The sequence below is a fragment of the Haliaeetus leucocephalus genome, unplaced genomic scaffold (assembly GCF_000737465.1).
Source record: "Haliaeetus leucocephalus isolate CR32 unplaced genomic scaffold, Haliaeetus_leucocephalus-4.0 Scaffold395, whole genome shotgun sequence".
NCBI lineage: Eukaryota > Metazoa > Chordata > Aves > Accipitriformes > Accipitridae > Haliaeetus > Haliaeetus leucocephalus.
In genome coordinates this window covers 1628-23055 of record NW_010972831.1, presented here as the reverse complement: position 1 = coordinate 23055, position 21428 = coordinate 1628, and the positions used below count along the sequence as shown (strand labels likewise).

Genomic DNA, 21428 nt, shown 5'->3' with positions numbered 1-21428 from the left:
ATGTCTATGCCGCTGTAGCAGTACTCTGCGAGCAAACATTGCTCATTTCCGTGCAGCATCCTAGAAAGCAAGGGTCATTCATTTAGATCCACGTGATGAGAGTGTGCCATGGTACATTCTAATGATGTTTTGAACTAGGCTCATGAAGTTGTGTTTGGATTTTTCATTATTTTATTTTTTTCAAGGTGGTTGAATAATTGGTACCTGTTTGTACTTCGATGACAGCAGTTATGTGCTTAATATTCTTGGTAGTCACTCTCTTAACTTGTGTATTAAATCCCTTTAATCTTTGGCTAATTTTTAATGTCTGCTTTTGAAGATCTTGGCTTTAATTCATTGCAAGCCTGTGGCAGACATGATTGCTAGTTCAACATAAATGTCATTTTGAGAACAGATGTGTTCCTAGAGCGCTTACATGGCAAGGAATCAATAGCAGTTTGTAGCTGGCGTTGAGAGCCATGTGGTAGTGCTCTGGGAAGGGAGATCTCTTATCTACTCTTTGGTGTTTTATTGTGTTGTACTGCTGAAACGAGTTTTCTGTTAACTAGGCCTTGTTTTGGATCTCAGAACAAACCAACTGCAGCATCACTTTCCACAAAGAAACTTCTGCTGTTTTCTTGTGCTGTATCATGCTATTCTTAGCCTTGCCTGTCTGTAGAGCCGTTTGATCAGGAGAAAAAGGTCAAAATCTGAGCTGATGGGCATTGTAGAGGTTCATTGCTCAATTTGTCTGCCAGTAATGCTTCGTTAAATCGATTCTGAACACGTGACTTTTCCTGACCAGCTCTGACTTTTTGTTTGTGTGCAGGTTGTGTGCGGGCAGGACCACAGTCTGTTTAGAACCAAGAAAGGTGCGGTCTATGCATGTGGATGGGGAGCTGATGGACAAACTGGTAGGAGCTCAGCTCAGCTTGCATTTCAGTTGTTATGGATGCACGCATAACCAAATCCAACAGGTGTTAAAACTCAGATTTATTCTTCAGTAAAAAGTTAGTTAGAAGTCCGGTAACATTTTATAAAACCACAGGCTCAATGATGTAAAGAGAATTAATACTACACGGCCGACTTAAGAATCCCCAAGATTTAAAGTGATGGCTCAAAACGTGCATATCACTCACCTAAAAGCTGAGGGCTCTCTCCCTCGACGAGTTACCTCAGGTGGTGCCCCAACCTGAGTGGGAGTCCACGACTGCAGACCTGCTGCTCCAAGGAGGACTGCCAACGTGTCCTCCAGCAGCACCCCATTTATACCCCTGTCAGATCTGACCTGTGGTCATTTAATTCTATTGGCTAGGAGGGTCACCTCGGTATACCTGGCACATCTCAATTGGCCAGTTCAAATTTCAACCTGCAGCCTCCAGGGTTTCCTTCCCCTTCTCCCTGCCTGGAGAAGTTTTGTTTCCTGCTGGTGGGGGGGCGGGGGAATGTACTGCCACATCAGTGAATTGATGAATATAGCAAGCTGTCCTAATCCAGAGCTTGTGATGTATATTTGTCATGCATGTGTGGACAGACAGGGGGTAGTATGTTTCCAGCTGTGTGCAGATGTTCTCAATACTCTTGTGTAACCAAACTGAGACAAGTGAGTTCATTTTTAGAGGAGCTTTAGGATGCCACGCTGGCAATCCAAGCATGCAGTCTGAGGAGAACATGTCTATTGTTTAAAGCTTGTGAGGGGATGTGGAAGTGGCATGGGAAGGTTATCTCCCTGGTTCTGTGCAGGCTTTGCCTTCCCGATTCTCATTTCAGGATCTGTTTTGCTTCTTGCTCCTTTTGAACTGGCAGAGACCTTTGGCAGCTACTGCTGTCTTAGCATGACATCTTTGGCCAGGCCCTTCTTCTGGTGGCTTCTGCTGTCAAAGAACTTCCTCACGGTCCTTCCTACTGTTTAGTCCTTCTGCTGCTGAAGCTGGGTTCTTCCCGTTGTGCGGACCTACTGTAGCCCATCTTGTTTCTCTCATCTACATTCTGGCCTCTTTTCCAGGCAGCTCTTTGTCATGTAAAGTGTTTGCTTCGCAGCCTCTTTTGTCACTTCACCTGCTGTTGTCTAAACTGATTGCAGTGTGCTGTCACTCATGGCTCTCCTTGCAGAAGACAGGATGCAGCCTGTTTGTGAAACTTCACCTCTGTTGGGATATCTGCCTGGCTTGCTTACTGATCTCTCAAACACTTTGGTCCATGCAGACAAGAGAGATGAGTGTTTTCCAGGTGTGATTGTATAAAGTTGTTTTGTACTCTAGAGAGGTAGCTTTGGCTAGTAGAACTGGTGTTTGTGGCTGCTTGTCCATTGAAGCTGGTAGTCAAGAGATATGGACAGAAAGATTTCTTTTGGAAGAAGGGCGACTGGGTTAGAACATGACAAAATGATCCTATGTAGGTGTTAGAAGTATGTCTGGAAAAAAATTCTTTATCATCTCTTTACTTTTTTCCTTTCAGGTCTTGGACACTACAACATCACCAGTGTTCCTACTAAGCTACGTGGTGACATTGCTGGAGTAAACATTATCCAGGTCTCTTCCTATGGGGACTGTTGTCTGGCTGTTTCAGATGAAGGAGACGTCTTTGGTTGGGGAAATTCAGAATACTTGCAGTTGGCGTCTGTCACAGAAACCACACAGGTCAGTTGGCCTGGGGGTGTGTTTTTACATGTTTCAGTTCAGCTGCTGTGCACAGAGTTAAAAATTACACAATTCTCCCTGCTCTGGGTTCTTTTGACAGCAGTATAAATCAATATAAACTAACACCACTAGCAGGCCTGTTTTACCTATGCTTACAAAAGCAATCTGTCTGAAATGTTTGTATAGCTTTAGGGCAGTATGTTTCCCAGCTATTGATAGGCAAAGGCTTGTGTAACCTCACCCCAGTTTGTTAGTCTGTTATAAAGGAAGAGTACACCCCATGTTCTTCTTTCCCCATCCCATGGACTTTGCACCAAATTGAGATCCAGCTCAAGTGCTTCTGCTGGTTTCAGGACAGGAATTAGTCTTTTGGCTGGCTAATCTAGAATTTTGAGTGGTCCTGCTTTGAGCATGGTGCTGGTGCAGATGACCTTTGGAAGTCCCTTCCAATCAACGTGTGCATTGGTGAAGTTTTCGTGAACAACCTTAGTAGGTTTATAGCTGAGTCCTAAACAAATCCCAGTGTCTCGCAGATAAAAGTTTTTTTTGAACAAACTTATGTGGGGCAAAAATACAGTGCTGACTTGACACTAAGCATTGTAGTACTGAGGTAATTAGGCAGATGGTCTCCTCTTACAGTTAGTGTAGGAAATGGAGTCAGGGAATTAATTAATACTGAAGCTATTCTTGGCAGAAGGCTAAGAGCAGACAGTTTCATTAGTGTGGCTTCAGTAAAATATATACCTTTGTTTCCCATGCCTCTCCTGATGTATCCTTAATGTAGGGCTAATTACTGAGACCCGTAAGGCCTGAATACAACAACCGGGTTAAGTAACGTAGTAGTTTCCTCGCTGGGTGCTTGATGGAGGTCACAGGGGTTTGAAATGGATGAATGGCATGTTTGCCAAAGCAGGAGTTTTAGGTACAATATAGATAGAGTCCAAACTGTGGAATAGCAGAGCTGGATATTATTTATGAAATCAGAGGCCACTGTTTACGTGTGTCAAGCTGTGCAGGTTTCTGTTGTGTTGAACTGTACCAAATAAGAGTAATTTTCTTCAAGTGATTTTTCCCTAGTATGTTGAAAAATGCCACCGCAGACCAAATTTTAATGATCTTGTCCATTGTGAAAACTTGCAAATGTGCTTACCTATTGACTTTCCCATTGTGTCTGAATTGGGGGGCAAGGGATATAAGCAGACGTTAAGCATTCCCAGCTTTATTGCCATGCACGTAAGCTTTCCAGTGGGTAACTTCTTCCACTTTGTCCATACTCTCAGCCTTAATGAATTTTGTGTTGTTTTTTTAATCTTGGGAATTGCATTCATTCTGTTATTCAGGCAATAAAGGTTGTCTATATTAGGAATTCAGTGTGTGTAAGCTCTAACCAGAGCTAGAGAACAAGTTAAAAATGTGTATCTAGTTTGCAGTTTACTGTCTCTAACAACTAACTCTCTTGCAACCTCATACAGGTGAATGTTCCCAGACATTTGCCATTCAAGATTGGAAAGATAAAGGAGGCTGCGTGTGGAGGGACTGGCAATATTGTGCTAACGGGTGAGTTTGCTTTTATAATCATCCTCTTCAGTGCAAGGCCATGCAGTAGGTGGATTGTAACATCATGGAGCAAGCATCTTGTTTACTGGAAACAGGAAAGTACTGTCTGTTACGAGGAAAGCTGGGAGACTGAGAAACCTGTGATTTAAGAATGTGCTAGGGAAGTTGTTCTCACTAGCTGCAGAGCATTGCTTCCAGTATGTGCTGTTGTGAGCATTACGCAAACTAGAACAAGGGCATGGTTGCTGCTTGCGGTTCTGATCTCGTTTGCTGATCACACAGGCCATGTGTGGCCTATAATGAAGATGGATATAGGGAGGAAGGAAGGCAACACTTGAGAGAAAGAAGAGCCCTTCAGACTCAATATAAATCTGACATGTAAATAAATCTTGATAAACCAGGCCGGAAAGTAGAGAGTTCTGAGAGCAGTAAAACTCTGCAGCAGGCTTCTTAGCGAATGCTGCTTTGGATTGCCAGTGGCCAGGGGAGCACAGTTTGAAAGTCACTGAGTAAAGGAATGAGGGAGGGGATTGTACTACTTTTATGAAGGATCATCTCAGGGAAGACGTTCATATATATGTGATGTGGTTGTTGTGATGACAAGACTTTTGAGCTTCTAGTGTGAAGGGAGCGGAGCTAGCAGACGCAGCAGCTTACTCTGTCTTATGCTGTCCAACTGCTGCCTTTCCCAGGCGCCTAGTTTAAGGCAGAATGCCAGGCCGAGTGACTAGCCTACTGCGGGTTTGGCCATGCCTCAGAGGAAAAAGCGGTGATAATAAAACACTCAAGCTCTGTCCCATCAGTCAGTAAGCTGAAGTATTTTATCCAGCCCACAGTGTGTTGGCGTTATTTCCCCATGAAAGTTTTGCCGGTGAGGCTTGATCTGCTTGCACAGCTTAGGAAAAAATTAAGACATTTGGATGGGAATGCATTGTTTGCAAATTTTAAATAATCAAAAGGTGCTAGACTGCTCTGAGAGAAAGGAAAATATCCCTTTGGATCTGATTAACTCTTGGACATGGCATGAATTTCACAAGCGCAGACTTTCTTACAGAATGTATTCTTATTGTAATACAGAAGAAGGAAATGTTTTCGTCTGGGGATATGGGATTCTTGGGAAAGGACCAAACCTAATAGAGACAGCAGTGCCAGAGATGATCCCACCCAGTCTTTTTGGCTGGTCAGACTTCAATCCGGACATCCGTGTTGCTCACGTTCGCTGTGGACTCAGCCAGTTCGCGGCACTTACAAGTAAGTTTCTAGTCCTACTGTTGTGGAGAGGTCACATTGCTGTATTATTGGCAAGCAGAAGGAAAAAAAAAGTGCCCATCTCTCTTTAAACTTAGAGCACACTGGAAGGCAACAGGAGGGGCGGGCAGCACGTTTACAAGTGTCAGCATGTCTAACATAGGTACTGCGCTAACTTATGCTTTAATTAAGAAATTGTTATTCTTCTAAAACAGACAAAAAATTTCTCTCAAACAGTAAACCTGGGTAGGTTTCTTCATTTCCTTGTACAGAATAAGTCAGGCAGTTGCACTTTAGAAGCAGCAGGAATTTATGTGATAAATGAACAAACTAAAACTGAGTCTAAATTGGAGCTCGATGTCAGGGCTTCTTGGCTCTTCTGACCAACTGAGTTAGCAATCTGAGGTGGGAAGACCTACACATTTACATTGGTATGTAGACCCTGTACTTGATACCAGCCTTTAAAGGAAGTTTTGAATTTCAAAGTCATTTAAAAATGGGCAGCAGAGGGCAGCAGCACAGAAACCCCGTGTACTTGATAGCTAAAATAATAGTTTACTAATGAAAAGTGCCAGGTGCCAGCATGCTTGGCCCTTCTTGGGGAAGTGGTATGCATGACGCTACTGGCCTGGTTACAGGGTGCTTGTAACTGGTTTCCCCCTGGTATTCAGGAAGTGTTAGAAACTGCATTCTGATTAGTTGTACTTACGTTATAGATCATGTTTTGATTGTCTCTGCTGTGGGGCTGATCTGAACACTTCTGAAATCTACATGTTTTGCTGAGGAGCTTAAAAGTCTCCAATTCTGTTGAACACAAGTTTTTTCTTTTTCCCAGTTGTCATTAGAAGGTCACTTCTGTCAGGCAGCTGAATAACCAGTCCCCAGGTGATGGCTTGGGACAGATTTTAACTGCATTGCTTACCCGATTTGCTGTGGTGATAGCTGATGTGGGTCAGCTGTAATTGTCTAACTTCCAGCACAAATGATTCACTTCACCACAAATGATTCCCTGGAATCTCTTCTGCTGCACTCTTTCTTCAAATAAAATTCCAAAGCAAGAGCTGTAAGAGGGGGAAGCAAAGACTTGTGCCCAGAACTTGCTGCTTGTCCTGCTCATTAGGCATCATTTTCCCCAAGCACAAGTACATTTATTGTACTTGGAACTAAACTTGATGGCTTTCATACTGCATGTATAACCCTTTATACTCCCAGAAGCACTGTAGCCACACTTGCCAGCATGACAAATAGAATTCTTTCTTTTTAATGACTCTGCCCTCTTTTATTCCTTTTATTCTTTTTTTTCCCTGTACAGATAGAGGAGAACTGTTTGTATGGGGCAAGAATCTAAGAGGGTGCCTGGGAACTGGAAGAATGGAAGACCAGTATTTCCCATGGAGGGTAAGGATGGTAGTATTAAGGCCAAGACTGTATTCTTTAGCTAGGCTTTGTTATCCTGAGGGCAAGAAACATCATTTGCTCTGTAGTTTTGTTGAGTAATTTTGAAAGAAGTGGAAGCCTAAGAGGACTGTGGAACTGCTTTGTTTTCCAGAGGTCCTTGCGTAGCCTGCTTAGCGATGGAGGTATTCAGTAAAACTTTTAGTCTGCTATTTCAGTATCGATTTCAGATCCCAAAGCAACATCTGGTGCTGTGCCATCACATCTGAACAGTTCTCACCTCGCTCCTGTCCACAGTCTTCTACCTGCTACCCCTTGCTGCCTCTTCCCTCACCTTCTAACCTGCACTTGCTTTTGCACGTGCTGCAAAAAAAACCACCGGTATTGGTCATCTGACCTGAAAGACTTGTATTACACATCCAAATTAGGTGAACATTTTGGTCATGGTGGTCAGACTATAGTGGCAGCAGGTCTACATAGGAGTGGGCTTCCTGCCCCTGCTCCTCTTCCAAGTCAAGCAGCTATGGTGGTGGGTCACTGGACTGACTGTGTAGTTACAGTAGGAGATCCTTAGCCACTGAACTGTTTTCATAGCTGTTTTGCAATGCTTACAGTTCCACTCCCTTCTCTCACATGGCTCTGAGAGCCAGACTCTGTGGGTGTAGAAGAGTCTTTGGCTCTGGAGTTCAGCACTCAGCCTAACAGATGTTCCCAGTCTCCATGAAGGCCAAGTAGGAGAGGAGGGAGGCAGTCAGTTGGACCACCCTGGAGTCCCTTTCCGAGTGTCTGAACTTGCAGTGAATGTGTTTGCCTAAAATCACACTGCTGCGGCTGAGTGGAATTTCTGAATTCACCAAGCATGGCACGTCCTGGTTTCCCTAAGTGTGGTCGTTGAGGGTTGTGCTCCCTCAGATAGCCAGCTCCTGCCTGACACTACTATGGCAATGTACCAAAGCAAGGGCAGTTACCAGGATACTTGTCTGTGACCTCCTGCCCTAGAACTAGCCATCTCTCCTCTCCTGTAGCTCTAAGGAAAAACTTGCGTTTGTAGTCTCTGCTTTCCTTGAGTTTCAAGTCAGCTTTAAGTGAAAGAGCTATAACTACACTAGTCAGTGAGCTGGGTCTGCTTAGCATCAAAGCAAAAACGGCCTTAGGCTGAGTTGAACTTTTGCCTCGTTCCAGTCCTTGCTGATGAGAGAAGAGGCAAATCCTTGTGGTGCTTGGGCAGATCGTCTTCCCGCTGTCTGGATTATGCACTGTTTGGTCATGCTGTTTCTGCTGCTGAACAGATGGGCTGAGGCTACAGTCTCCTCACTGTCTGCTAGTGAGCCCTCTCTTTCTGTCCTTCCAAAGGTTGATGTGCTTCTGTGAAGGGAGAAGGAGAATATTTCACAGCTCAGTGCACAAGCATGTCTGGTGCTGAATCTTGCTTTCTCTGCATTTTCAAGATGGTGCTTTCATTGGTACAAGTCCCTGTGAAACCAAGTGGCATGTTAAGCAGAAGGAGGATGAGAAATAGGAAGTATATCAGGTGCAAAGTACCAGCTTGAGAAATAATCCACTCTTGTGTGTCTGATCCAGGTGACTGTACCCGGCGAGGTGGTGGATGTTGCATGTGGAGTTGATCATATGGTAAGCATGGTTAAGTCTTTTACCTAGTAATATTGCTGGGCCTCAGCGCTGTGCTAAGAAGATGGGGGGACTTGGTGATGAGCTTCTTGGAAAGGAAGACTCATTCCATGGAGCTAAGCAAGAAGTGACTGCGAGCAAAGCCAGCCACAGCAGTGCCTGGGTGCGTTGTCATCTCTGCATCATTAAAACGGTCCAGCCTGGCTGCAGGAAGGAAGTACTTCCCTGAGGAGAGTGGAAATGCAAGGAGTGCTCTGGCTGGTTCATGATGAGCTCCCAAAGAGTCTGAGGCCCAGCCCACAGCTGGTGAGTCCCTCTGTGCCTAAGGATGAAGAGCATCTGCGTCAAGGAAGACTGTCATGAGATGAAATCTGTAGTACAGGACGGTCATTTATGGACACTTTCCCTGTCACCAGCTCTGGGGTGTCAGCGTTGGGCTGAGCCAAACTATTTCTCAAGGGAAAGGGGTTCTTTTTATAACTATTTTTCATGTGGGAGAAAAGTCATGCTGGCTGTTGGAGTCCAGCACAGCTGTCCTCAGTGTTCACCACCAGCTGCACTCTGCCCAAGCTGCTGTTCCGTGTGGAAGCCGGATGCACAGCCAGTGGCCTGGAGGCAGTGGTGTGCTCCTAAACCCCGGCTGTTGCAGGCTTTCTGCGTGGACTCTAAAGACTGAACACCCAAGGAACACATTCATTAAACAGGAAGAGTGAGAACTTGTTTGCAGGGGGAAAGTACTGTTAAATAAGACAGCATGGAAAGATAAATCATAGGCTGTCTATGCTGCTGTTGCTGTGGAAGGACAGATTCATAGTGCCAGTAGCAACCTAGCCTATTTATGGAGGTACGCTGGAAACAAAGCTCCCTCTTGGCTACCTGCAGGGTTGGTGCTTAGGCAGTGGACATGAGCAGTGCTCCCTGCTTATCAAGTACTTTTGTCTTCATGTGCTGATCATGAACCACTGCCTTTGATTTTCTGGGGAGTCCCTGCACTCTTTCTGTCTTCAGGGATATGGTGGCTCTCAGTTGCAAAGAGCCCTTTTAAATTAGCCAGGCTTTTCTGTAGTGCCTAGCAGGGGAAGGAGTCTTAATGGGCAAGGAGCAGAGCCTTGTTTCTTGGTAAATGAGCAGAGAAGTTGTGGTGAGTGCGTTTAGGACCCAGTAAGCTGATGGAGAGGGGGTGCAACAGCTGTACGTACCCGTAGCAGGCGCTTATCAAATCTCACACTGAAGTGTGGCAAACTGTCTCCTGTGAAATACTCTAAACATGAGGCAGAGTTGTATCATTTCTCTCTGTGTGGGATACTTCTACTGTGTAAATTATTTTGGCAAAATCTAACCTGATATGTTTTTAATAAAGTGATTATAAAGTCTTTATCAGTAGTAATGGGAATATTCTTGAGCTTGACTTCACACGTGAGCTGCTTTGTCTTGCACTCTGCATTTAAACTTAAGCATTTTGGTTCACACTGATCTGACAGGAGACCTCTTCTGTCAGCTGAGACACCTCCGCACCTGCAGGGATGATACCGTTGTGGGCTAGGCACTGTATCCACGGACCCAGTGGACACGGCATACTCACATTTTGGCTCCATTAGCTGAAATTCTGTATCAAATCTGTTGTGTAATTACCAAAACTCAGGGGATAAGCTCTACCTTTGATGAAATAAGGCTTGAAGGGCTTTGCTTAAAATATAGGAAAGGTGAAACAAAGTACACAGAAATAGAGACAGGTATATGAGTTGTTATTAACGTTGCTGTGTAACTGGTATTGCTGTGGTGGGTTAAGGCAGAACAAGCAGAAAGCTACCATTAAATTGTGGCAGACCACTGCTGTGAATTCCCATTAAGTTAGCTTTAATTTATACCTTATTCTACATGTGACTTGGGCAACTTGAGCTGCCCAGACACGTCTTGTTGGCCTCACGTGAGTCGCTATGCCCTTTTAACATGAGGAAGCTTATTAAAGCATTGAAAACAAATATAAAATCTATGGTAGGAAAGGTGTTACAAACAATTCCCTTCGTGCATGTTGCTGTTTGAGGAGGGCTGCATGGGATGGCTGGTTAGTGCTGGGGAGCGCTGCAGGCTTTTAGCTGCTTGTGTTCAGAACTGTTTCCTGATGCCACTTGGGGCTGGGCCTTTTGGAGAGCTGGGATGAGAATTAATGCCGTGTTGTATGCAGTTGTGTTGCAGTCTTGCTGTGCAATAAATTGCAAAATCTGTGTGTTAATTAGATGCCAGCAAGGTCTTTAGCCGTAAATAGAAGTGTTGTATGGCTTAATGCAGTGGGAGTGTTTTCACTTTCATTACAGTGGCTGTGGGCATTCTCGAGCACGCTGCTTGATGGGAGCAAGGTTAGTGGCAGAGAGCCTATGGTCCGGCAAACACCAGCGCTGACCCATGTTTTGGTTAAGGTGGTGTGGGGGGTTGACCTTGGCCAGGTGCCCACCAAGCTGCTCTGTTGCTCCCCCTCTGTCAACAGGACGGGGGAGAAAATATGATGGAAAGCTTGTGGGTTGAGATAAGGACAGGGAGATCACTTACCAGTTACCATTATGGGCAAAACAGACTCAACTTGGGGAAATTTTCATTTATTACCAATCAAATCAAAGCAGGATAATGAGAAATAAAACCAATCTTAAAACACCTTCCCCCCACCCCTCCCTTCTTCCCTGTTTCAGCCTTACTCCTGACTTTTCTCCCTCTTCTTGTTCACAGACCTTGGTGTTTGCATGGTTGTTTCTTTCTTCCAGCTGCTGTTGCACAGTAACTTTTCTCCCTTCTTAAATACATTATCACAGAGACGCTACCTCCATCGCTTATGGGCTCGGCCTTGGCCAGTGGAGGGTCTGTCATGGAGCCGGCTGGCATTGGCTCTGTTGGACATAGGGGAAGCTTCTCACAGAAGTCACCTCTGTAGCCCCCCCTGCTAACCAAAACCTTGCCACCCAATACAAGCAGGCATTGCTGAAATGATTTGATCCACAAGATCAGACTAGAGCACGTCCAGAGCCATTAGCGAGGCCATGGCAGCAGTCATTTCATTATTCATAGTGTCTTGCCCTACTTACTTAAAAAGTTAGATATGGCCTGAGACCCCCAGGCCCAAAACCAACTCCCAGTGTATTTGCGTTTGCTCAACAGTTATGTACAGTGGGGTCAGTGTGTGAAGTGGACAGCAAGAGCTTCCAGGGTGGTGACAAATGTAGTAGGACACTGCGCTGCCTGTCCTTGGCTGGGCAGAGACCTGCCTCCAGCAGGCTGCTGGGTAGGTGGCACAGATTGTCCTGCCTGTGGGGTGGCTGTGTGGGTAGGATGGGTCAGCAAAAGCCTGAACAGGCAGAAGAGGCCAGAGTTGGATGTCAAATATATTATCTTTCACTTTTTTTTTATTAGCCTAAAAATAGGGCCTGATGAGGAAGACTTCTGGGACTGGATGTTTTTGTCCCCTCCATCCCTGCTGGGGCAGCGCTGAGGCCAGACTGTGCAGAAACCCAATGCAGCAGACCCTAGCTAACGAAAAGTGCTCTCCGTAACCCTCACTCCCAACCATTGCTACCTCCTTTACTGTCAAAACCCAACCCTATGTTCCCCATCTATCAGCTGTTTGTACTCTCCTCGGGTAAGAAACAGGCTGTACTTTTTCTTCCTACATAGCTCAAACCAGCCCCATTGTCCTCCTGGACCACAAGCAGGGACTACCCGTGCACTTGTCATGCAGCTATAGTCTGTGGCCGAAGTAGAAATGATGATGTGACCTGTGGGTGGGTTTGCTGCTCTCCTGCCCTGCCTCCAGCCAGTCTTGTGTCGCAGCTGAAGTGCTGGTGGGTTGTGCTGAGCTTGTGGTTACCTGGGCTGGAGCTGCAGTTCCCAGCTCTGCTCTTGCACCAGCAGGATTCTGGAAGCTGTGCTGGCTAAAGCTGAGGCCACTTTCCTCTGGTTGCTGGGGAAGAAGTCTGAGTGGCAGAAGGTTCCTCGGAGTGCTAACAGAGGGAAGAACGTCTGTAACGCCATGTTTTCTAATTGCCAGCATCATACTGCAAATGTTGACATGCAGGTGGAAAAAGGTGGACATTCGTAGGCCCAGCTGCCCTCTGCATGATCGAGAAGTTGTGTGCGGGCTGTGCAACATCAGTGACAACGAATGGGAGATAGAGAGGAGCATCTCTGAGATGCAGCATCTTGGAGAGTCCCCGGCTGCGGTAGAGAAGCAGGCAGTGTCTTCCAGGTGAGTGCAACCTCTGAAGCAGGTGAAGGCTGGACACTGGTGAGTTCTGGCACTAAGAGGAAAGCTTCTACCCTGCCTAAAGTCTTACAATTACAAAATAGGTTCACTGGCCTCAAAGTTGAAGAGGAGCCAGATGTGCCTTCAACCAAAGGCTCTGGTCCACATGACCACCAGGAGGAAAACACACTGAAAAAAGAGCAGAGTTTATTTTTAATTTCCTATCCTAGATCCCTTGGCCTCGTCAGCTGTCCTTGGGGGCTGTGCTACTCTGGTTTGTGTGCTGAGAGCAGCTCAGCCTATTTTATCCCCATGTTTTGAAGGGCGTCACCACCACCACCCCCCCCGCCACTGCAGACCCTTCCCACCCCACTGAGCAGCCCCTGGTGCTCCCTCTGGGTCCATCCCAGGTCCAGATGGTCTCCAACAGCAGGTTGCAAATTTGGGAACACAGAGACGGAGATGAGCTGGATCCAAATGTATTTGGAGAATGGTGGTGGGGCTTTTGGCTATAAGAAAATCTGAGAATGTGGATGAAAATGTCCATGCCATATCCTAATGAACAGCATTCCTGTAGCAGTGCCCGTCCCTGTACTGCTAGGAAATAACTAAGGCAAATGTTTTATTTAAGAAAAAAAAAAAGGCTCAGAAAAATAGAAAAATAAATACACTCTTCCCCCTCTGCCCTGCCACCCCTTACATATCAAAGACAACCAAAACCTGAGCTTTTTATGCTGCCACTCCCATGACTGCTGGGCCAGGGCCATGCTGTGGTGTAATGACCTCAGGTCATTACGGGTATGTACTGGAAGGCAACTTTGTATTATTTTGTCCTTCAAAGTATGGCAAATTAGCCAGCCCAAAATATACCTGCATCCGTAAATATACCTGCAGCGAGGGGGATGGGTACAGGCCAGGGATGCACATGGGGAGCCGCTTAAATTAGAACTAAAATAACCTACTTGATTTCGCATTGATTAGCAAGCGTAATTCACCCTCCAAACATCACTGCGCTGTCAGGTTTGGCTTAAAATAGCCTGAAAGCACTTTGGGACAAGACACTCGCATAAAGCTGTGTAGACGTGCAGCTCCGAGGATGTTGGTGGTGGAGCAGGGCTGCCACACGTATTAGCGGCTTGGGGGGGGTGCAGGAGGGAAAGGGTGAAAGATTCCTGCCCAAATGCTGGCAAGGGGCTGCTGGCAATTCCCTGCAGGAGAGCTGGCCCTGACATGGCTCCCGCAGCCCCTCGGCTGCCCCGTGAGCCCCCACATGGTGAGGCTGGGCTTCTCTATCGGCAAACTGCCTAACTGGGAATAATACACATGAAAGCCCGTAAGACAAAGATTATTTTAGGCACCTGCTACATTACAGCAAACTCTTTTTCTCTACAGCATCCTTCAAAAACAAATGACTCAGAGAACTAATAATTAGCCTGAAACATTCAAAATACGCCTGAAATAATATTACTTTGCCATGACTCATCAGAATCTATTTTTGTAGCATTTTTCTGCAAGGGGCTGGATCCCCCTTTCCCCCCCACCGCCAGCACCCCCTGCTGAGCCTGGCCAGGTAAAGAAGAATACTAATGCTAAAAAACTTAGTGTATGCAGTGTCTTAGGGGGTCTAGGTGCCAGTTAGCCTAAATCCTGCGTATTAACCCTAAGACGCCAGTTGCTTTTGCAGGTAGCTGCAGGCAGTGCTGAGGTTGTATGGCAGTGCATGTGTTGATTTTTATTTTTTTAACCCCTTGAGGGAACACTCTGCATTAAGGCTGCATTCCAGATTAGCAATCCTACACTAAATTCTTCTGTGCATGCTCTTACACTTGACCAGAAGAGTCAAAAATGGCTTATGCTAAAAAGAAGATACTTTTCTTGACCACAGTTTATGTAGCTGAGCTGCTTCCCTTTAAACAGCCAGTATAAATTGTTGTAACTGTGATGGGTTGATGATACATCTAATTTCACTGGGGGTTTTTTCTTGCACATTTCAGCCAGGTTCTTCAGCTCCTCCTTGCCGAGAAGCGTGTGGCAGTGGCACTGCGCAGCTGTGTTGCTTACCAAGGCTCAGACAGCACCCAGCAGCAACTGCCCTAGAACAGTCTGCAAGGGGATGACATTTCTCCCCTGCCCCTGTTGGGGTGCAGGGCTTGGGTGATGCCCCACCAGGGTCTCTGCTGGGGCCCTCCAGGCTCCCAGGTGTCTCATACTCTTCCGTGAGCAGGTAAAAATCAAGTCTTGCAAACACACCAGCAGTATCCCACTGACTTCTTATTTTAAGGGAAGAGGATGGGGCAGGTTGGGCGGCTCCCAGAGAACAGCTGCAGGATGGAAAAGATAGTGGTGGGTACCATCCCCAGGGGGTAAAATACACCCGGTGACAGGTCCAGGACACCAGAGAGCCCTGGGGACATCTGCTGACCTTCTGAAATGGGTGTATGTAGGCAAAGGGCACTGGTGGGAATAAGGCCCAGCATTGCCATAGGTTGACAAAAAAGAGAGCTACATCTTATAGACAATGCCAAGCTCTGCTTTATTTTCATCAGTTTGATCAGTACAAAAGCAGACAGCGTATGTTTCACTTTTTATTCTTTTTCATTTTAATTAACACTTTACAAAGTACAAAATATACTGTCATTTATTTTGGAACATTAGGTTTTTTTTTTTTTTTTCCGTTTTTTTTTTTTTTTTTTTTTTTTCCCATACAGTACATAAATCTCAGCTTTTCAGCATAAGACCAGCAAAGAAAAGAAGCGTGTGCACTCGCTGGGAAAGCAAAGCATCCACTTCTCAGCTCCACACTTCGTGCCCAGAGCACAAGCCTCAGCTGCTGCCACCACTCCCTCTGCCCCATGGCACAATATTCCCCCTTGCGCAGAGGCCGGCACGAGGGCCGCTGATGTTTTCGGTCTCCTTTATGCCTTGGGCTGCTGAGCTCTCAGGAGCCGCTGCCTGGCCCCACCGAGCGTAGCCGGCATCGCCCGCACGGCCAGCCGGCACGAGCAGCCTTCCCACGACGGCAGCTCGGAGCAAGGGGTACAGCACGGGCCCCTGCACAGGGTGAACCCCTCCCCCCCAGTCAGTTTGCATTAGTTTGGTAATTAAGGGGAAAAAAAATACCCTTTTTTTTTGCCCCCCCCCCCCCCAAAGGAAAGGCTCCCGTGGGGTTTCTGAGAGAGGTGAGCAGGGAGGAGGGGCTGCAGGAGGTTGGGGTGCCCAGGGCTGCCCATGTCCCCAGCCCGACTGCAGCCAGTTTGGTGGGTGTCTGAGGCCAGAAGTGGTATTTTACTTACAGAGAAAATGATACATAAATAACTTTTTTAAAGAAGGTCCTAAAGGTTTGTGTTTCCTCCCCGGGCTGCCCAGCATGGCCGTTCCAGGCAACCAGGGAGCAGAGGGGCAGACCCTGCTCTGAGCTGGGCAGCTGCTGCACCAGGAGCCTTTCTGCTCTCTTGGCAGTTCTAGAAATTCGGTTAATGCTTGGCCATCCTGGGCATCTGGGGAAAGGTTGGGCTCCTTCTTAAGTCCAAGAAAAGGGGAGAAAGAGAGAAATGCTTAGTCTTGTTCAAGCCAGTTGAGACACTAATAAAGTGGCGATGCACTTACAGCCATGGAAGGGCTGACCCCCACCCGCCCAGCTCTGAATGTGCCCAGCGCAGTGGAATTACACCGTAAACCTGCACCGTGACCGCACAGGGCAACAGCTCACTACATTTTAGCCCAGAGGAACAGAACTAAAAATCTGTCCCTAAGCACTGATGAGGATGATGAGGCTCTCTCCAAATGAACCCTCCCAGGTGCCTTATGGTGCCCAAAGAGCAGGAGACAAGCGACGTGAGCCAGCGCCGTGCCATGGGGCCGCAGCCGGACACGTTTGTGAGGGAGGGCTGCAGATCCAGCGTGAGTTCCCTGGGCACTGTGGCACTGAGGAGACCCCCAAATCCCAGCACCACCAGGACCTGCTGGCATGGCTCAGTGGTGGGAGCAGGTGAGTGTGTTCACCAAACTGAGGTCATCACCCCCCCTAATTTTAGTGAAAACAAGGGGACAGCAGGCTACCTGAGGAGTTCATGGAGAGGGAGGGAGACAGGCTCTTCCAAAGGCTGAATCGGAGCATCCAAAGCCAGATCCTGCCGTGAGTCACTGCCCGGCAGCCTCCTTCTCCCCTGCCTGTCCCAAGAGCCATGGCCTTCCCACCACTTGGGTCGTCAGGATGAGCGTCCCCTTGCCGTCACTGCCGTCCCCAGCTGCCGCAGAGGCAGCGCAGAGGAGGAGGAGGATGGCTGCCAAGGTGCTCAAACAAACGGCCCACACCTCAACTTCGTGTCTCACGAACCCCAAATCCAAGCCTGCAGCCCGCGCGCAGGGGAGGGACGACAGGAGGAGTGACCCAGCCGCAGGCAGCGGGGACAGGGGACGGGACCACGCTGGCTGTGACACTGAGCACAGCCCTGGGCTGGCGAGGGGCAGGTGAGTGCCACCACCCTCTGCATTGCCAGGCCCCTCATCCCGGCGCGAACAGCACTCAAACACAGTTCTTGCACCCCTACTACCAATGGCCATCGGATTAGCACGATTATTTTTAGCAGCAGTAGAAGCGACGTTGTCGGGTGAGAGGCAAGGGCAGCCCTGGCTCCAGCACAACCAGAAACACTGGGAAAAGACTTTTCCAGTACCTCTGAGGAGCTGCAAAAGAACTCCTGCCCCAGGAACATGATGTGCTCCTCCGTTCCCCCAGGCTATCGGAGCAGTTCACAAATACAGAGCAAATAAAAACCTGGAGGAAGGAAGAACTGAGACAGTGTGGCTTGGGCCACGTGGGGCTGGGAGAGGGGACCCTGGCAGGCAGGGTTTGGAAGAGAGTGGGGGCACGATTCACGTTTTATTTCTACCATAAAACTAAAACAAGGCCAAGGTCACTGAGCTGGAGCAGACAGCGTCTGTTCCTAACGGTCAAAGGAAAAAACTGTGTGCTCCTATTGCAGCGCCGTCCTTTTCGTACACTGATCCTCCCAGCCCCAGCACTGACCCCTGCTAAACAGCACCAACCCACAAACACACTGCGAGGGAAAACAGACGTGTGCTCCCAGAAAGGAGGTGTTCAAAATTCAGTGATTTCTTCAAAAACAGGACTAGTTAAATAGCCTGCCTATGCGAATGGCATGGCTGGCTGGGAGAACCCTGAAGACCCGTGCCTCAGGGCTGAGCTGCGGTGGGGAGGGTCCCTGCACCCCCCCACCTGGAGGCAATGCCACCCTAGGAAGGTTTGCCGTTCCCGCAGTTGTAGCAGCAGAGCCAGCTCTCTAGGTAATTTCAGTGACCTCAAAAATTCAAAAAAATCACAAGGCTGGCCTTAAAAATAATTACAAGAAACAAATGCAACAAAAGGTTGTGGTTTTTTTTCTCCTTTGCCCTGTGCATACAACCCCCTCGCCCCTTCCTTCAGCTTCCCACATGGCAAATGCTCTTTTGCTCTTCCCACCGACCACAAACCCAAACAGGAGACCACTGGTTTTCTTCAGCAAAAGGAAAATTCCCTCCACATCTCCTTCCAGCCGATGGGAACGACTCTGTGCAGGCAGTGAGGACACAGAGGGCGAAGCGGCTCCGTTTGCCAGGGCTGTATCTCCCGTGTGACCTGTTCCCCAGAGCAGCCTCCCGCCAGCCTGAGCCTGGTGGCTGCTTCAGCGTGTTTTAGCAGGCAAAGGGGGCTGAACTCCTCTTTTAGAGCCTGAAGGAGCATTAATGCTCACAGCAGCCATCCCGGCAAGCAGGATGCTTCCAGTGGCATTCCCACAAGGGAATCAGGTACCTGGAAAACTATGTTTTTCAAGTTACAAATGAGCTGGTAGGAATCCTTTGGAAAAAAGAAAAAGCTTACTACTATAATTGCAGAAAACTGGTTTCAAATCCTCAAGACGCTGAGATAGCAGCAGAAAGCTGGGCAGAGCAGGGGGACCCCAAACTACAGCCAGCCTCTGACAGCATCTTCCCAAATGCGCCATGCAAGAGAGACACTGCCTCTGCCACATCCACACAGGGAGGAAAAAAGCAACCAGCCCCCCTAAAACAAAGGATGAAAGGAGCCCTTTTTCTGGCATCATCTTTTAGGGATGGGATGAGATTGGTAAAACCACTGGGTCTGCCTAGAGAGGGATACTCGGGAGCTGATGAGCTCTCCTATGCTACAGGCAGAGGACAGAGCCAAGACAGAGGGGAGCAAAGTGCTCCCGCTCTGTGCTCGCAGACTTTTCAAAACTTCAATCCTGCCAGATTCCTGCTGGGCAACTCTGTTCGTCTCCAGTCCAAAAATCCACCCACAATTCATTTACAAAATTCTGCAGAAAGCTAAAAAAGGACGAAAACAAAAAACCCAAGGGAGCCCAGGGATTTAAGCAGCTGGTTTGCAACCACACCACCACTCGCGCAGCCCGTGACGGTGCTGAGCTGGCCACGCTTGAGCTGTGCAGCCGGGGCAGGAGATGTGCGGCTGCCATCCCTCTGCTGCTGCCTGTGCCTCGGCTGCAAAACTTAGGGGCTTTCAGCTGGGATGAGCTGTCTGGGGTTTGTGTTCCCACATGGTTGGGCCCTCACCAAACCCGGGGCAGGCAGCGGCACAGGTAAGCTCCACAGGGGAGTTACAGAGCACGGAGAAGCTATTACATGTAATCTGCAATTACAAGGTAACATTCAGTCTTAGGCTTCGGTATACAAATTATCTTCCCAACCTGACGGAGAAATGGCTGGTGCTGTCTAGAGAGACCAAGAAAGGGACATCTTGGCTAGATATGTTCCAAAGAGGTATGTTTCTCTGCACGTTCACACCCTAAAATTAGAATATACTTTGATACAGACTTCATTTATTTCCCCTGCTTAAAACAGGCCCTGTGCATTGCTCCGCACTTACCAGAGCTTCTGCAGGGGCTGTTGCTGCTGCAGCCAGGCTTTGCTGATCAGCCTCCAGTACACAACCCCTGTTCTTCCCCTGTGCTAATTGGAGCTCGTATTTCAACCGAGCTGTGCTTCATGAAGATTAAATAAAGAAGAAGGCCGAGGGATGGAAAACAGGGACTGAAGACAGCAGAATAACTCAAGATTCACAGTCAAGCATTTCCCTCCCAAGTGCCCTTGGAATATCCCACAGCCCTCGCTGGGGATGTGCACGGAGCATTTCTGTACCGTCTCAGTGCTGCCAGGATGCCTGAGGGATATTGCTGGCCCCTGACACATATGGCCCACGCAGGGGACAGACAGACAGACAGACAGATGTATTCATGGGGAGAAGGTATCTAAATCTGGAGGCAGATCTGCAGATCTCGGCCAATGTAAACACACCCCAGCACATGCTATAAAATGTAAATGCTATTTGGCAATGGATTACTGGGTTTTACTCTCTAGCAGGTAATAAAAGTTTAATCCAATCCAACGTTTGCAGGCAGGACTGGAACTGGTAAGTGAGATGCCTTAAGCTGCTTACTGGAGATGTCCACAATAGTCATAGTAACAGAGAGAAAAGAAATCCTCATCAGAGAATGATTTCTTGTCCATCACCGAATACTGCTGTGAGACACCTTCACTCGGGAGCTAGCAGCCGACGCTCAGGCTTGGGCTGAACGAAGAATTTCTCCCTTGTCATTGTCAGAAAATACCAATTATCCAGTGCCAAGACAGGAACATTTGCTCTTATTGAGCACTGACTGCACCAACGCAGGACCCAGCACCTTCTACTCAAGTCACTGACCTCTATACTAGGGAGTTTGAATGCCCCGGTGCTCTCAAACAGTCCGTGTGGGTACATGGATGGGAAAAACCACAAGGATGTGACTAAACCCTCCAGCCACAGTGCCCGACACCACCGCTACCTCAAAACACATAGTGATAGTTGGAGGCTTTCCCCCAAGGCGAGGTTGAGCATCGGAAGATTTTCTGACTACTGGGGGTTTGGGAGGGCTCGTGCCACCCTTGCTGGGATGGTGCTACTGCGACAAATGCATCCCCAGGGGGTCACTGGGCTGAGTGGGGAAGCTGGGCAAGGAGAGGAGGCCTCTTTGATTCAAAGAGGAAAAAGAAGAATGAAAATGCTTTCTTTTGTGTTCACAACAACAACAACGAGCAAAACTACGTACATTCATATTTGCACAACTACAAAAGAAAAAATCACTCCTTTGCATCACTTGGTACTCCAGCTATCCCCGCCTTTCCACGCCTGTCCACTAACAGGGACCTCTGCAGACCCCTTACTGCCATACCACGGAAACGCGTGGGAAACAGCCGAGACAGAAAGAGGGATGCTCACAGGAATAGAGAAGCTGGGGCCGGCACCACAGCTGCTGCAAGTCAGCACGGACTGAAGCCATGGCCCTTCTGCAGCCGGGGCCGTAATGGCTGCATTAGCTTCCACCAGGGAGGGTGCCCCCTTTGTAACAGAAGCAAATTCAAGCATTGTACAGCAAAGCTAAGAAAGACGGGAAATGGCTTCTTTCAGAGCCAGACTCTGATCAAGCATACGTGATTTAGGCTTTAACGTCCCAAACAGCTTCCCTACCTTCACAGGATGTCAGAGTCATGCTATTAAACCCTCGTCCCAGGGATACGCTGTGAGACAACAGGTCCCCATGCAGCGCAGCTGGTGGGGGAATGTGTTGGGAGCTCACGCCTGGGGATGGCAAATCCAGCCCCTGCAAGTGCGTGGCACACACCACTGTAATCTCTGAGCAGACCTGCTTTCTGCCTTGCGTCTCTCAGGTGTTTGC

The 21428-nt window shown here is 48.0% G+C and overlaps 1 protein-coding gene across 7 annotated transcripts in view; it reads left to right on the top strand.

Annotated features, from left to right (window-relative positions):
• The window catches only part of WBSCR16 (Williams-Beuren syndrome chromosome region 16), a 29318-nt gene extending 8224 nt beyond the window's left edge, over nt 1-21094 (top strand). The window contains exons 6-16 of one of the 7 annotated variants that reach the window (XR_774739.1): nt 809-893; nt 2437-2618; nt 4091-4175; nt 5253-5426; nt 6736-6821; nt 8400-8450; nt 12508-12678; nt 14670-14899; nt 15384-15735; nt 16372-16663; nt 19370-21094. Coding sequence is in view for 1 of the 7 variants with exons in the window: in XM_010573475.1 (XP_010571777.1) it covers nt 809-893; nt 2437-2618; nt 4091-4175; nt 5253-5426; nt 6736-6821; nt 8400-8477 (690 nt within the window). In the remaining 6 variants the exon portion in view is untranslated. Of the gene's footprint in view, nt 1-808; nt 894-2436; nt 2619-4090; nt 4176-5252; nt 5427-6735; nt 6822-8399; nt 11012-12480; nt 12679-14669; nt 14900-15383; nt 15736-16371; nt 16664-19369 lie in introns of those variants that run through there. The other 6 variants (XR_774736.1, XR_774735.1, XR_774734.1 and 3 more) reach the window with 6 other exon arrangements.
• The last annotated feature ends 334 nt before the right edge of the window (nt 21095-21428 follow it).